Here is a 16,318-nt window from a genome sequence, read left to right on the forward strand (position 1 = left end):
TCTCTCTTTCTCTCTCTCTCTCTAGGCACCATGATGCAGGTGAAGAAGTATCTGCTGAAGTGCCTGCACCGGTTGCAGAAGGGCCCTGGCTATACCTACAAGGAGCTGCTGGTGTGGTACTGTGACAACACCAATACCCATGGCCCCAAGCGCATCATCCGTGAGGGGCCCAAGAAGAAGGCCATGTGGTTCCTGATCACGCTGCTCTTCGCCTCCCTCGTCTTCTGGCAGTGGAGCAACTTCATCAAGACCTACCTGGACTGGGAGGTCAGCGTCTCCCTCTCCATGGGCTTCAAGGCCATAGACTTCCCCGCCGTCACCATCTGCAATGACAGCCCCTTCCAGTAGGTGGTCTCGGACGTGGGAGCTGCTCCCAGCACCGGACTGGCTCCTCCCCTTCCTCCCTTTCTCTGTTCCTTCTTTCCTCTGTCCTCTCTCTTTCTCCCCTTCTTCTTTCCTTCCTTGCTTCTTTGCTTTCACCGTTTTGCAACAGGATCCCAAGTTCACAGGCTTCTTAGGCTTAAAGAAAACCTCAAAAGCCTCTCTGGATTTCTTGTTTCCTGAGTACCTCTTATGTGCCAGGCGTGGTTCTAGGCTCTGAATACACAGCAATGAATACTGTGTCCTCCTCCACACATGCAGTTCTGCTACACCAGTCACTGTGCCACATGTCCCAAGTGGAACGTCTATCATCAACCACCCAAAGCACTGACACACTACCAGCCCCCATTTATACCTGAGCAACTGTGGGTTCAGAGAGGTGAGGAGACTGGGCCAGAGACACGCAGTGAGCGGCTGTGGGATTAGAATTTGTGCCTGATTTGGTGCCAGGGCTGCCACTTTTACACCATCCCACCATGCTACCCCTTCACCACTCAATGGCATGCCTGAAGGGAACATGGAAACTCCATATAGTCAGATTAAAGACAAAAGGGAGTCTTCCAAAGGACAGTGTCCCAAACAGTGGGACATGACATGTACAAAGGCCCTGGGGTTGGTCAGAGCCTGATATGTGTAAGGAATTAAAGCAAAGCCAGCATGACGGAGTCATGGAGGACATTCCCAACCCCAAAGAAAGACCTGAGAGTTAAGCGATTCCATTTCCAGTTCTCAGAAGTCCCTTCATGCTCCTAGGAGTCTGCCTAGGAGTGGGTTTTAGCCACTCAAGAGAAACCTTAGCAGGAACCCAGGAGTCTTGCTAGGCTGTGTTCATGTTCCTCGTAGCATCCTGCCATTGAACCTGCCCAGCAGTTCTGAGTGCGTAGCTGTACAGAGCCTGGGATGGGTTAGATTGCCCAAGGTAACACGGACATGCCAGGACTCAAACCCAGAGCCCTCACAAGCACCCCACATTCACCAGCAGCTGTGTAGCTCTAGGTTGAAGCAGCCCAGTCTGTGACCGTTCCAGTCCGTCCTATCTCCTGTGTGCACACGGGTGGCTGGTTGGATGCTCGGAGGACACGCGGAGCCAAGATTGGGCCAGTGTTAGCTCTGACTAACATATACCCTCGTGCCAGGACCCCAGTCCCACAGGACATCCCCCAACCAGAGCCAGAACACACAGTTCCAGTGACCACACTCTGGGGCCACATCTCATGTAAATTACATTGTAGTCACTGGGGACACAGGGCCTGGGTCCCCTCTACATAACCCCTTGTGAGTGGATCCATTTTTCCCAGGTAGACTGGCCACCATTTCCATCATGGGATCCCCAGGGGCTGCTGGGAGACGATGCAGGACAGATCTGGGTGCTGTCTTCGCCTCCTCGAAGGAGGTGCTGATTTCCTAAATCACGGCTGGAGGAGTAGGACCCCCCACCCCTGGACCACAGCCCTCCCCTCCTCCCTGCAGTCTCCTCTGGTCCCTTGGGGGAGAGCAATCAGAGCTCCAGGCACAAGTAGCATCCCTGTCCCCAACTGGAGAGACCATCCAACTCTGGTCTCAACCTCAGCTTTGCCTGAGAAGAGCTTGGGAACTCACAGTGATGCACTTAGCCTCCTTCCCTTGTTCCTGTGTGGGGATGATGACAGAATCAAGGGGAAAAGACAGAAAGCCACAGAGCACCCAGCGCATGGCGAGTGGCCGGGAGTTGCAAGGATTCCTTCTCTTTAGAAAGGAAAGTTCATAAGGAAAGAGTCCTGTCTGTCTTATTTGCTCCCCAATTTGCCATCCCTGGCACATAGCAGGTGCTCAGCCGACTCACGGGAGAACAAATGAACAAATGAGCGATGGAAGGGTCCAGGGAGCAGGTGGCTGCTGCACAAGACCTGCTGGAGCCCAAGAAGGGCTGCTCCTGATCAGCCCCTCCCGCTCCAGGTACTCCAAGGTCAAGCACTTGCTGAAGGACTTGGACGAGCTGATGGAGGCCGTGCTGGAGAGCATCCTGGCTCCCGAGACTCGCCAGGCCAACACCACCAATACCACCAAGACCCTGAACCTCACCCTGTGGAACTACATGCCCCTGGTCTTGATCGACGAGCGTGACCCACAGCACCCTGTGGTCCTGGACCTCTTTAGCTATGATCATGACGGCTTGGCCAGCAGCAACCCAGTGCCAGGACAGACCTGCAATGCCCAGGAGTGTAAAGTGGCAATGAGATTAGTAAGTGGTCCCAGGTACACTTCAAGAAATGGGGTCTGTTGAACAAGGTTGACGGGCGGTTTCTTTTTTTTTTTTTTTCAATGTATGCAAGTCTTGCTGGGTTGGGGGAGGGACATGGGGCCTGTTTCCTGTATTTGTGAAGGTTTTCAAAACTAGAATGGATGCAGGTGACAGCTCACACCAACTTAAGCAAAGCAGGGAGTTCGCTGGGTCATATAAATGAGGGGTCTGTTGGGTTCATATATGGCTGCACCCAGGCATTCAGATGCTGTCACAGGCCTCCATCTCTCTCCATCCTGCTCTAGCTTTTCTGTGAGTTGATTTCACCCCCAGCAGGCTCTGTCACACGGAGGGGCCCATCAGTGTCAGACCCATTTCCTACCAGCTCAACAGTGTCGTCAGCTCACCTCCCAACTAATCACTGTGGGCAAGATGGCAGGCTCTAGTGATTGGCCGGCCCTGAGTCATGGGCCCTGGAGCTGAGGCCTGAAGCCATGGCTGTGTGTGTTTGTGTGTGTGTGTACGTCTGTCGTCTTTGCGTGTGTGTACTGTGCTTCTGTGTGTGGTGTGTATCTGTCATCTGTGTGTGTGTATGTTGGGGCAGGTCTGCCGTGTAAGTCCCAGAGGCAGTGGGCCCACAGCTGGCTTGAGCAGAGCAGGATGTGTTGCTCCCAATCCATGTGTGCCCCCGGTTTAAAGCATTCCTCTTTGCCCTGCTGGGATTTGGGGGGAGCAGCCAGAAGCTGGGGGAGGGGAGTCCTAGCCTGCAGCTCCCCACACCCATTGGAACCTGCCCTGGTCCCCACAGTGTAGTCTCAATGGGACCGTGTGCACCTTCCGGAAATTCACCAGCGCCACCCAGGCAGTGACTGAGTGGTACGCCCTGCAGGCCACCAACATCTTCGCACAAGTGCCACGCGGGCAGCTCGAACAGATGGGCTCGTCAGCTGAGCGGATGATCCTGGCCTGCCTGTTTGGGGCAGAGCCCTGCAACCACCGGTGAGCGTGTGGCCCCAGGCCCAGCCTGGCTGGGGACAGCTGTGTGCACCTCCAGTGGGCTTCCCAGAGGTGGCGACCCGGCGCTGTGCTGGGTGGCACCTTTAGGACAATGTGCTGGGTGGGCATTGTTTCCATGGTCTCCCACATGGACATAATGAAATGCCCAAGAAGTAGCAGCTGCAGTGTGGGGGAAAGGTGAACCATGTTTGCACCCCAGCCCCAACTGCCTAGATCACCCTACCCCTTGGTCACCCTACCCATCCTCTCCGTGCCTCAGTTTTCTCATCTGGACAATGGAGACAGTGCAAGGAGCTCAGTGCTGGTAGGGGTTCACATGTGTAGCAGGCTCGGAACCATGCCCAGTGCACAGGAAACATGGCATGAGGTTCAACTGCATCCCTTCCTTCTTTCTGTGAAGGACCTCCCAAATGCCCCCTGGGCCGGCCAATGCTAGGAACCCAGAGCCCAATCTGGGGTCTCCCAGGGGAGTGGCAGGGACCCAGCTCCTTGGTTCAGCTTCCCTCAGCTCTGCCAGGTTCCCCTTTCCTGCCCCAAGACCCCATTCGGCAGCCCACACAATGTATCTCCTTTGTTCCTGGCAATTTCACTGACTTTCTGGTTGGATGACCTTGACAATGCTAACATTTCTTAGATTATTCTCTGGCTGGAATTTCCTCTTTCTCTCCACTGGGCGCCTGGGTTTATCATGGGAAGCATATCGCATAGGCGGGCCATCCCCTCGCTGGTCACCTCAGTCGGGGGTATGTCATGAGCAAGGTGATGTTGGCTCAGACCGCTACCTTCCTCGTCCGGCTCCCACACGGTGCCCCGGAAGCAGGTCACTGGGGTCAGCCTTTGGCCTGTGGGAGGGGACTGGGGACCAGCACCCCATCCAAGAGGGTGTCTTGGTGACTTGGGGTCCTTTATGAAGGAAGCACAGCCGCTTCTTCTCCCCACTGACATGTTGCTTGTTTTCACCAGGGACTGAGCTGTAAGCACATGGTGTGTTCTCTGGCCTTGCTCTCGCTTCGGCCCCCGGGAGTTCTTTCTGTTAGTTTTCATATCCCTGGGACATCGCATAGGCTGGGAAGGCAGTCCTGTCTTGTCTTCCATGTCCCTGGCCCATGGGCCACTTCAGTTTGTGTATGTCAGGTGAAGAAATGTGTTCCCTTCCTGATTCCTCATTCACCTTGGAAGAAACCCAAGCTCCAAGCATCGGTAAACAGCTCAGACCCATCAGCCAGCGGCGGGACTAGAGTCAGCTTGCTGGGGTCAAATTCCCCAGCCTGCCCAGGGCCCACTTAATTCTGCTGGCCCAGGGGGTGACATGGGAATTTGTTTCCTTACTGGAAAATTGGAAAAATGACACCTGACTTCCTGGGGTGACTTTGAGGCTTAAAAGTGGGGATGAGCTATTCCAGAATATTCCACAAAGGCTGGCCCATAAAATTACTCCGTGAATGTGTGATATAGAATAGAAGGCCATGTGGGTTGCATGGTGTGATGGTGAGCATTCTGGACTCTGAATCCAGAATAGAAGGTCTAACAAGGGTGGGAATCTTTTTTTTTTTTTTTTTTTTTTTTGCTGCCAATATCATTTGTGGGCCATGCAGAATGATCAACTTAAAACAGCCTGCTGTGGACCTTGGAAATTTCACGTACCTGCAGTTTCCTTGGCAGGGACAGACCTAATGACTCCCCAGGCCACACACAGCTTCAGGTTCCTAACCTCTGGAGAAGATGAGTCTGTCAATGAACTCTTCTTAGCATCATTTGACGCTCTTTGAATACAGAAAAGGAACAGGTTGTTTTGTTTCATTTTGTTTTTTAAATCACATCCCAGGATGTTTCTCAAAGCTTTTGTCTTGGGGAGACTTGAGAACACACACACACAGACCAGCACTGGATGAACCCACCTGGACCCAACACCAAACCCAGCACGGGGACCCATCTTCCAATCCCGCTATACTTCCTTGACACCAGCATCTTCATTTCTCAATAGTCCGGGTCATATCTGCACAAGATAACAACGTTTTAGCAACATTTTAAAAGTATCTGATTAGTTGAAATTGAAAGTCAGGTTCACTTCCAATGACTGACCACAGCCCAGACTGAGCCAGGCCAAAGCCAGGAGGAAACCTGTAACTTCATCCAAGTTTCCTATGTGGCTGGCAGGTGCCCAAGCACTTGAGCCATCACCGGCTGCCTCTCAGAGCACACATTAGCAGGCACTGGACTTGAAAGCAGAGCCAGGAGTCGCACCCAGGCATGCTGATAGAGACACAGGTGTCCCAAACAGGGTCAAAATCACTAGGTCTCAGGACAGCATTCTGATATAGCAGGGAAAATTGCCGTTTGGGACACCAGCATCCAATATGGGTGTTGGTTCATATCCCAGCTGCTCTACTTACGATCCAGTGCAATGCCCGTGTGCCTGGGCCTCTGCCCCTATGTGGGAGATCCAACTGAAGTGCTGGGCTCGTGGCTTTAGCCTGGCCTAACCCTCTGGCTGATGCAGCCGTATGGGGAGTGGACCAGCAGGTGGAAGATCCCTCCCCCTCTTTATCCTTCTCTGTCTCCGTAACATTGCCTTTCTGATAAACAGATAAATATGAAGTCAACCACAGCAGGCACAAGCTGCGCCAGGGAGCATCTTCCCAGAGCCCATGTTGTTGGGCTGTTGACTGAGATCCCTTGAGGAGCGTCTCCAGGAAGCTGTGTGGGGTTCCTGACCCCCTGACCTTCCAGCTGTGCTCTGCAGCCTCAGGTCCAGGGCACCCCGAGTTCCTGGGGTTACTCAGCCACTCTCAAGGTCCCAGCAGCTCCTCCAGGCAGACCCAGACCTTTTGCTCTCGAATCCTGCAAGAATTTCCTGAGCTGCCACAGGTGACCACTATCCCTAGACACAGGAGAGCACAGGTGTCTGACTGGAGGCATGGCACGACAGGGTACCCTCCCTCACCCCCTCTAGCCAGGAATTCCCCCTCCCCCGTTTGAGCCTGTGTAACCCAGCCCCCAGCTTTACGTGGGTGGTTCCTCGGGGTCATTGCCTTCTCCTCTTCTGTCTCCTACAAGGACGCCAGGCAGATAGTCCCAGGTGATAGCATTTCAAGATCATGCAAACTTAGATCTGCAAACACATTTGTCCCAAATCACGACATGCACACACCAGGTTCTGGGGCTAGGATGAGGGCACAGCTTTGGGAGCTGAGGGATATGAGACTGATGGAAGCTGTTTGTTTGTTTGTTTTTAATAACTCATGGCTAGGCCTGGCACTGTAGTGCAGCAGATGAAGCCATTACCTGTGATGCCAATCTCCCATGTGAGTGCCGCTTTGAGCCCCGGCTGCCAATCCAGCTCCCTGCTAAAGCACCTGGGAAGGCAGCCAAGGATGATCCAAGTGCCTGGGCCCCTGCTGCCCATATGGGAGACCCAGATGGAGTTCCTGGCTCCTGGCTTTCACCTGGCTGAGTTCCAGGCATTGTAGCCATTTGGGGAGCAAACCCCAGCAGATGAAGATCTCTCTGTCTCCATAAACATCTTTGAAATAAATAAATATCTTTATAAAAACAACTCACAGCTAACTCAGACAGCCAAGCCCCAATCCCGGCAAACCCCCCCTCCCCACCCCCCCACCCCCCCGCTCCTCCTTCCTTCCCATTTGTCTGGCTGCCTGGGCCTGTCGGTCATGGTCAGTCATGATCAGTGGTGGTCAGTCATGGTAGGGCGGCCCTGGTCTGCCGCCAGCCCATGATGATCCTTTCAGAAACTTCACAACCATCTTCTACCCTGATTATGGCAACTGCTTCATCTTCAACTGGGGCATGACGGAGAAGGCCCTGCCCTCAGCCAACCCAGGCACGGAGTTTGGTGAGTCTCGGTTTGTGCCCACGGGGCTGGAGACAAGAGGCTGGGAGGTGCACCTGTGAGGGTGGGTGGAAGCTCTACTGTGAGAGAGTGGGGAGGGCGGAGCATGAACATCTGGAGCAGGGGGGTCCCTCGCCCCCTCATCTCAAGGCCCTTGTCTGTCCTTCGCCACAGGTCTGAAGCTGATCCTGGACATTGGCCAGGAAGACTATGTCCCCTTCCTGGCATCAAAGACCGGTGTCCGGCTTATGCTGCACGAACAACGCTCCTATCCCTTCATCCGAGAGGAGGGCATTGATGCCATGTCGGGGACAGAGACGTCCATTGGGGTGCTGGTGGTATGGCGGCAACCCAAAGGAGTTCTGGGAGGATTGGGATTTGGGGGTGGGAGGACAGGTGAGCCCTCTGGCGCCCTCTGTGGCAAGTGTGGGGCCTGCAGCTTTCCCTGTGGGTTCCAGTCCTCTGTTCAGCAATGCTGGGTGGGAGGTAGGGGGCTGCCCGGTTCACCCACCAGCAACTGGACCCAGTCCATTCTGTCTGGACCCAGGATAAGCTGCAGCGCATGGGTGAGCCCTACAGCACATGCACCAGGAACGGTTCTGACGTGCCCATTCCAAACCTCTACAGCAGCTACAATACCACCTACTCCATCCAGGTGGGTGTAGTGCAGGTCTGGCCTGCACCAGATCTCTGTCATGCTCTAGCTGTATGCCTCAGGTCCCTGGGATGCTGGCTCTGCTGGACTTTTGTAGGTGGCCATGGGCCACTCTGGGTTCTCAGCAGGCCTGGGGCTGCTTGCTTCTCACCCCCCCACCATACCCTAGCAGGTGCATGCCCTTGGGGCCACCCAGGCATCAGGGGGATCTCACTCCAAGATCTCCCAAAAGAATGCAAACGATTTCATGTTTGACCTTCATTTGACCCCTCCAGCCATCCCTCCCACGGAGTTGTAATAGCCTAATAACAGCCACATTTATGAATATGCTAATCAGGGTAGGTTATGCAAGTGCATTGCCTATGGTACATCATGTAATCCTTTTAACGATCAAAAAATGGAGATCTGCTTATCATGGCCATCTCAGGAATGAGGAAATCTGCTCGACAGACCCCAGAAGTCAGTCCCCCTATGGAGCTGCCCTTAATCCCTCATGCTGGAATTGGCAGCTGCCCTCTTGCCTGACCCCCCACAGTGAGCCCAACCCTTGCTCCAGGCAGGGCATGAGCTGGCTCCTGGCAAACCTGGTGGCTCTCTGCCACATGCTTGCCCAGTCTGGTCTGCCTTGGTAGATAGGGAAACTGAGGTACAGCTTGGGAGCCTGGAGCTGACCTCCGTGCCCAGGAGCCCTGAGCGTGATGGTGTAGTTTCTTCCTCACTCCTGTTTGTTCAGGTGCCCCACTCCACCCTCTGGCTGACTTGGCCACCTCTGGCTGCCACCAGGCTCTCTGGGTCCCTTCCCCTGGGCACCGATGGAAGGATGTCCCAGCCATGTCTGTGTTCTCTTCTCACCCACCCCAGGCCTGTCTTCACTCCTGCTTCCAAACCCACATGATCTACAACTGCCGCTGCGGCCACTATCTGTACCCCCTGCCCGCTGGGCAGCAATACTGCAACAGCCAGGACTTCCCGGACTGGGGTGAGTACAGGCTCTGCCAGCTGTGCCCACTGCCCACAGTGGGCCTTGGCCACCATCAAGAGGCAGAGTACAACACTTCGCACGGCTCCGCTGTCCTCCCGTGCCCGCTCGCTGGCCTCCTTTCTCTCCTCCTCTGTTGTGCCAGGCGTGTGCTTGACGTGTCCATGGATCAGAGTGACTCTGTCTCCAGGGGGTGCGTCCCTGCCTTCCGGTACACATGTGTTTAGGAACGCTCTGGGTGTGTCTGTATGTGTGTAAGTGTCTGCGTTTGTGCACTCTGGATTCTGTGCCCTGTGCATGTGTGTGTGTGCGTGTGTACTGAGTGTCCATCCATGTCTGCGTGGGGTGCTGGAGGAGGTTGGGAGGAAGCTCCTGTCATCATGGCAACCTGCAAGGGCTTGAAACCCGAAGTCACTGAGGCTGTGGTAGAAACCCTGTCCCTCTCAAAGCCAACACAGAGGACAGACAAGGGAGGCTTGTGTTCCTTCTGGCCACTGTGCCCTCACACATGTCCTAGCCCTGGCTGTTGGACAGCCAAGGCAAAGCTGTCGGACCCCATTGAGCCGGGTCTCAGGTGTGCGGAGTGCGCGACTCCAGGCTGGGCTGGGGGAGCCGAACCAGAAAGCCAGGAGATGCCCTCATCCCCACTGGCCTGGGCGGGGAGAGGAGGGCGGAGGGGTCAGCCAGAGGCTCCATGGGGGAGTACTGGGCCCCTACAATCCCCTCTTCAAGGCCCTGTCCCCCTGTCCTGTCTCTTGCTCAGTCTCTTGCTACTTGGGTCTACGGATGAGCGAGGCCCAGAGGGAGACGTGTATCCACATGTGCAAACAGTCATGCAAGTGAGTGATCTGGGGGCGCAGGCAGGTGGAGGGAGAGGGGCTGGGGCGGGGCTGGGGCAGGGCTGCTGCACAGCAACAACTGGAGTTGTCTCTTCCAGTGACACCCAGTACAAGATGACCATCTCCATGGCTGACTGGCCTTCCGAGGCCTCTGAGGTGAGACGGAGGAAGGGCCAAGCTCCTGCCCTGCCACCTTGGCACTGGGAACAGACTGGGCTAAGCACTTTGGGGTATAGGTCTTCCCCCCTTTTCTCTTTCCTGCTTTCCCTTGCTCCCTCTCATTCCTCACTCCTTTCCTTCTTTCCCCTCTTCTCTCTTTTTCTCTTTTTTCCTTCCTTTTTCTCCCTCACCCTCCCTTCCCTCCATCAGTACTCACACACATTGCTAGAAACAACAGTAGTCCTGAATGAGGCTTCACAGTCCATGCCTCACAGATCGTGTGCAGTAGTGGGCCAGAGATACTACACAAGGGAACTTCAAAACGTTCATGAAAAAAATGACATTAAAAGATAAGCTTGTTTTGGTGAAAACCTTTGGGAAATCCATGCAGCATTTTTTTTAAACAAGGTGCACTTCTTATGAGCTTTTGAAAGAGATCTTATTACTTCAAGGCACGGTCATAGCCATGTGTGCATCCGTGCTCAGCGAGTGTGTGGGGTGCAGGCTGGGAGGGGAGAGCACAGAGGCCACAATCTTGAGGGGGAAGACACATGGCAAAGTAGAGGGGAAGGGATAGCCATGAGTCGCTCAGGGAGGTGATCACGCTCAGATCCTGCAGGCTGTGGCTGAGTCAGTTGGGGCAGAGCTGTGGAGGCCTCCAGGTGGGGGGCAGCAGGTTCCAGGCCCAAGGAAAAGAAGGCCTGGCGACAGGACAGCTGGGCTCCTCTGCCCTCTCCCGGCAGCCACTGCTTCCCCGGGTCCTTCCCCTAGCTCCCTGGCCTAATCCGTGGTCCCCCCAGGGACTCTGGGGAGGTGTTAGCCAGTGATCCAGCTCCACACGGGGGTTGGGGCCCACAGCCAGGAGGGAGGGTGCCACTTTTCTCAGCTTCTGCCTTCTCAATGGGGTTCCAGGATTGGATCTTCCACGTGCTGTCTCAGGAGCGGGATCAGAGCACCAACATCACCTTGAGCAGGTGAGATTGGGCAGAGCCAGGGATGGGCAACAGAGAAGAGCTAGCGTCTTGGGCAGGCTGTTGGACACAGGGCAGCTACCTAGACACTCTCTCATACTGGACAGAGGCAGGACAGGCCTGGAGAAGGAGGCCATGGGAGTGAGAGCCAGAAGGCAGCCAAGAGACAGAGACCACCCCCATCCCCTGCAGGGAGGAGCCTGTTCTTCCATTTGTCATCCATCTACTCATTCCTCACTCATCCATCTGGAGGTCTGCCTACCCTCCATCCATCTGTCCCTGCCTCCATCCACACCTACATCAACGCATCGAATCCATCCATCCATCCATCCATTATCCATGCCTCTGTCCATCTATCCATCCATTCATCAATCCATCCATCCCTCCATCCATCCATCCCACACAGACCCACACTGAGCACCCAGACACAAGGTCCACACATCCAGAAGCCCAGGAGATCAATGCAGGGAGAGGAAATCAGTCTAAAGAGGAGGAGGAAGAAAAGGAGAAAGAAAGGGGAGGAGGAGAGGAAGGGGGAAGAGGAGGAAGAGGGGGAGAAATAGGAGGGGAAGGGGGAGGAGCCATTCAGTCCAAGCAGAGGCAACAAGCCTTTCTGAAGACTACAGATGCTAAGTGGGGATGCCTGGACCAAGTGGTGGCCTGGTGCTGGCACAAGGCTTCAGAGCCTTGCCCCGGGACCCAAGCTGGGAAAGAGGAGAGGGGAGCCCAGGACTGGTCTGCAGGGCTGTTTCAAGCGGAGAGGAAACAGAACGGGTGTGTTGGTAACACAGCAGCAAAGGCCAGCGAGCATTAGCCATTCTTATTTGGATATCACCCGTTTACGGCCATATCACCCTGATCGCCCCCGACCTCGTCTGGATATCATCACCTGCCGAGGCGGGCATGTGAGGGCTGGGGAAGGGGCCCTGGCTTGCATGGCCTCTGTGTTGGGGTCCCCATGGGAGTCTGGCAGCCACAGCCCTTCTTGCTGCCCCCTGCAGGAGAGGAGTGGTCAAACTGAACATCTATTTCCAAGAATTCAACTACCGCACCATTGAGGAGTCAGCCGCCAACAATGTGAGTCTAGGGGTGAAGAGGGAAACCTGTACCCCTGTGCCCTGACAGTGGGAGCCATTTAAGCCCCATGGGGGGCAGTGAGGATGTCCCTAAAGCAGTACCCTGGGCTGAGACGGCCGGACAGTCACACACACTAGCGTTCTCAAGGTTGGACTGAGTTCAGGGGTGTGCCGAGCCCTCCACCAAGGCCCTCGGTCCTCTGTCTCCCCTCCCCCAGATCGTCTGGCTGCTGTCCAATCTGGGCGGCCAGTTCGGCTTCTGGATGGGGGGCTCCGTACTGTGCATCATTGAATTTGTCGAGATCATCATCGACTTTGTGTGGATCACCGTTATCAAGCTGGTGGCGTTTGTCAAGGGCCTGCGGCAGAGGAGGGCCCAGGCCCGCTACGCTGGCCCACCACCCACTGTGGCCGAGCTGGTGGAGGCACACAGCAACCTGGGCTTCCAACCAGATGTTCCCGGTCCCAGCGGCCCCAGCGGCCTCCGAGCCGAGACCTACTCCCACGAGCAGGCTCTACCGATCCCTGGCACCCCGCCCCCCAACTATGACTCCCTGCGCCTGCAGCCTCTGGACATCATGGAGTCTGACGGCGAGAGCGACGCTGTGTAGAGCCTGCCCCTGCCCTGGGCAACCCAAGGACTCACAGCCAAGAAGCGGAGGCCAGTTGTGGTCCATGGTCTTGTTCTGTGACGCCTTCTGCAGCAAGAGCCTGGGCCAGAAGTGTCAGAGGCCAGAACCCCGTCTCCCCACAGAGAGGCCAGCAGTGACCAGTCAGCCCCACGGCAAGGGCGTGCCTCTCTCCAGGGTCGCGGGGCTGGCACAGGAGGAAGCTGTGCTCTCCCCAGCTCCTGCTGTATGCCTGTCCTGGCAGCTGCCCACTGCCCTCCCAGTGCCAGTCGCTCTGGGCCTGAGAGGAGCACACGGCATGCCCTGAGGTCCATGCACCAGGTTCGGGCTCCCTTACCCTCCCCTCCTCCCTCCTTCCCTCAAGGAACAGCATCAGGTGTGGGCACAGTCTTCATTCTGGAAAATAAAAGTAGAAAACTCCAAGTCAACCCCTGTTCTTTACAAGCTCCAGGGGCTACTCTCTCTTTTTGAAAATTTATTTTATTTTACTTGAAAGTCAGAGTTATGGGGGTGAGGAAGAGAGAGAGAGAGAGAGAGAGAAAGAGAGCGAGAGAGAGATCATCTATCCACTGATTCACTCCCCAAATGGCCACAATGACCACAGCTGGACAGGTCCAAAACTGGGAGGCAGGACCTTCTTCTGGGTCTTTCACCATGGGTACAGGAGCTAAAGGCCTTGGGCCATCCTCTACTGCTTTCTCAAGCCACAGGCAGGGAGTTGGACTGGAAGTAATAGCAGCCGGGACTAGAACCAGTGTCCATATGGGATGCCAGTGCTGCAGAGGGTTAGTTTACTATGCCACTGCATCCGCCTCTCTTCTGACTCTCGAAGCTCCTTTCAGGTTGTCCCTGAAGCCTTCCTTAGGTCGCCAATACGGGGGGGGGGGGGGCATTCAACTTGAATAGGCTGCTCAGATCTGACCAATTTGGATCCACCTGCCCTGCCCAGAGTGTGCCAGTGGCCTGACTCCTAGGTATGCCAGCTGCCAAGCTGCTCTTCAGCCTGATTCTCAGATAGACAACACATGACGCTTTCCATGCAAGAACATGCATGCAATATTTGGGACACACTACAGTAATAAATCATTTGTTGTGGTTTTCTGAAATTCACCATTATGTGTGTTTGCATTTAAGTTGAGAGAACGAGCGAGCAATCGCTCTCATCTGCTGCCTCATTCCTCAGATACTCACAGCCGGCCTTGCTGAGGCTAAAGCCGGGAGTCCAGAACTCAACCCAGATCTCCCCTGAGGGTGGCAGGAACCCAACCACCTGAGCCACCCCCTGCTGCCTCCCAGGGGCAGCAGGAAAGCCACAGGGCAAGCCCAGGCACTCCGGCAGGGCAAGCGCTTCAATCACTGCACCAAGCACCCATTCCTGTTCTTCACGGCCAAACAGCAACTCTGAAGCTGCTACTGAAGAACGGGGTCTAGCAGGTGCAAATCACCTGCCAGCTCCAGGTGACAAAGGACTCTGGGTTTAGCACATGACCTCTGAGGCCCAGCCTTCCTGGCCCAATACCGTGGGATTCTTAGTCTGCAAGGTGAATGAGCCAGCCTATCGCCAGATGCCCGTGGTAGGGGAGACACTGATGTCAAGGGCAGCTTTGCCAGGTGCAAGCAGTGAGGGCCTGGAGGAAGCCACGGTCCCCCTAGTGCAGAGCCAGGTTCTTCAGCAGACTGGAGCCCCGGCTGTGCGGCTCTGCGTGGTTACCATGCTGCCAGCTGTGCCCGTGGCTTTTATTGGGAGCAGCTGTCACCACACTCCCTGTTATCATCTGCTGGCAGTAAACAATGGCTACATTGTATCAAGTGTTTGCCACATGCCAGGCACCCGGCCAGGTGTGATTTCGCCAGGTGTGATTTCTTCCCATGCTCATAACCACTGAGAAATGCTACCAGCCCATTTTGCAGATAAGCAAATTAAGGTTCAGAGAGGGGAAGTGAGGCACCCAAGGCCACCTTTCTAGTAAGTGACAATGCAGAGGCCTCTGTCACTAGAGGGAAAGAGGACATGGTGGCAAAGGGGGTGGTTTAGCTCCCTGACTCCGCCCAGCCACTCAGTCAGCCTTTACCTGCCGACATCCAGTTACTGAGAAAAATTAATCCACATTTCTAAGTCATTCAGAGCATGTTGTATGTTACAATGTTATCCAAAAAGAGCAAAATTCACATCATCCTGCAAAGTTTTTCTAAAAAGAGGGTTGGGGAGTGAAAGCCACAATCTTTACCTGGGCTTACAAGACACCCTAGGACCTGGGTCCCCCAACCTTTCCCCTTGATCCAGGCCTGTGTGCTTGTTGCCTGTGCTCCCTAACGCTGCCTCCCACCCAGATGAATCCTCCCTCGCTCTCCTAGCCAGCAGGAGCCTTGCCCAAGCACTCACTGACCAAGGAAGACAGGAAACTTAACGCCTTGCATTTCACCATATCTATTCAGATCAGATCACTTACAAAAAATCGTCTGCAAAGTCCCGTCTGATAAATAACACCCCTCCGACTTATGAGCTTTGTTCAATGAAATGGAGAACCACGTCTTGGTAGGACAGCCTCCCCACAGTTGCTGGGAGGTCACCATTCCTGCAGTTGCGTCCTCAGTAGGTCACGCCCCGCATGGTGGCCACGGTGGCGGCGAGGCGGCGCGGCAGGCCCTTGCTGGCCTGCCTGTAGTCCTCGGGCTTGCTCTTCAGCAGTGTCAGGATGTTCTGCAGGGTGCGGGAGGGTTGCAGGCCCAGGGCGTCCATCACGTTGATCAGGTAGTCTGTGGGTGCGGCAGGGGGATGGGAAGGAGAAGGACGTGGTGGCATCAGACAGGATGGAACCACAGAAGCTGCCCCCACCCCAAGGAACAGAGAAGACCTTCGCACACAGACGAGGTCCCTCGGCAGGTGGCCTGTACTTGGGGATTTTCCAAGGCCTGAGTGTGAAAATTTTAAGAAAACTAATGTCCGTCACCTCCACTTCTATAATACACACACACACACATGCACACACACAGGCATACACACATGCCACGATGCACAGACACACTGCACACACACCCACCCATCCAGGTAGCTGGGGTCCCTGCCAACCCTATAAAATGCTCTTCAGGGACACACGAGGAGTTTCGGGGCAGAAGGACACCAGGATACCTAACACAGAGCCTATCGTTAATACAGAAGGGTGGAAGGGGGCAATATTCTCTCATAGCCTGGCCCTCTCTGTCGCCCCACTGCCCCCTTCCCAACAGCCCAGTCCTGCCCTCACTCATGTACAGGACACAATCCCCAAATCACATATCCCCTCCAGCACCAGTCGGTCCTTGCCGCAGCTGTGCAGCTGTGCCTGTCAATTTTCGCATCTCTTCTAACTCTAACCTAATCCTAACCCTGAGCCGGGCTGGGCCCCATGGCCACTCCAGGTTCCAGCTCTGGCTGGTGCCCTGGGAGCTGGTTGCTAAGGCCCCTCCCACCCTCTCTCCTGGCCACAAGAGCTGCCTTGGGCTGAAGAACAGACCAGCTGGTGCCAGGACGCAGGGTCAGGATGGGAGGGTCTCCTGTGTC

At 55.3% G+C, this 16,318-nt stretch overlaps 2 protein-coding genes across 3 annotated transcripts in view; one reads left to right on the plus strand and one right to left on the minus strand.

Annotated features, from left to right (window-relative positions):
- The window catches only part of SCNN1B (sodium channel epithelial 1 subunit beta), a 33,512-nt gene extending 19,884 nt beyond the window's left edge, over positions 1-13,628 (plus strand). The window contains exons 2-13 of the mRNA XM_004586815.2: positions 26-344; positions 2,317-2,602; positions 3,411-3,601; positions 7,369-7,472; positions 7,644-7,807; positions 8,017-8,124; positions 8,986-9,103; positions 9,867-9,942; positions 10,041-10,098; positions 11,014-11,075; positions 12,074-12,149; positions 12,367-13,628. Coding sequence (XP_004586872.2) covers positions 31-344; positions 2,317-2,602; positions 3,411-3,601; positions 7,369-7,472; positions 7,644-7,807; positions 8,017-8,124; positions 8,986-9,103; positions 9,867-9,942; positions 10,041-10,098; positions 11,014-11,075; positions 12,074-12,149; positions 12,367-12,759 — 1,950 coding nt within the window. The 5' untranslated portion in view covers positions 26-30 and the 3' untranslated portion in view covers positions 12,760-13,628. The remainder of the gene's footprint in view (positions 1-25; positions 345-2,316; positions 2,603-3,410; positions 3,602-7,368; positions 7,473-7,643; positions 7,808-8,016; positions 8,125-8,985; positions 9,104-9,866; positions 9,943-10,040; positions 10,099-11,013; positions 11,076-12,073; positions 12,150-12,366) is intronic.
- A 1,012-nt stretch (positions 13,629-14,640) lies between these two features.
- The window catches only part of COG7 (component of oligomeric golgi complex 7), a 51,303-nt gene continuing 49,625 nt past the window's right edge, over positions 14,641-16,318 (minus strand). The window contains exon 17 of one of the 2 annotated variants that reach the window (XM_004586816.2): positions 14,641-15,534. In XM_004586816.2, coding sequence (XP_004586873.2) covers positions 15,368-15,534 — 167 coding nt within the window. In that variant the 3' untranslated portion in view covers positions 14,641-15,367. The remainder of the gene's footprint in view (positions 15,535-16,318) is intronic. The other variant, XM_058681116.1, reaches the window with a different exon arrangement.

This window comes from Ochotona princeps, chromosome 24, assembly GCF_030435755.1.
Source record: "Ochotona princeps isolate mOchPri1 chromosome 24, mOchPri1.hap1, whole genome shotgun sequence".
Taxonomy (NCBI): Eukaryota; Metazoa; Chordata; class Mammalia; order Lagomorpha; family Ochotonidae; genus Ochotona; species Ochotona princeps.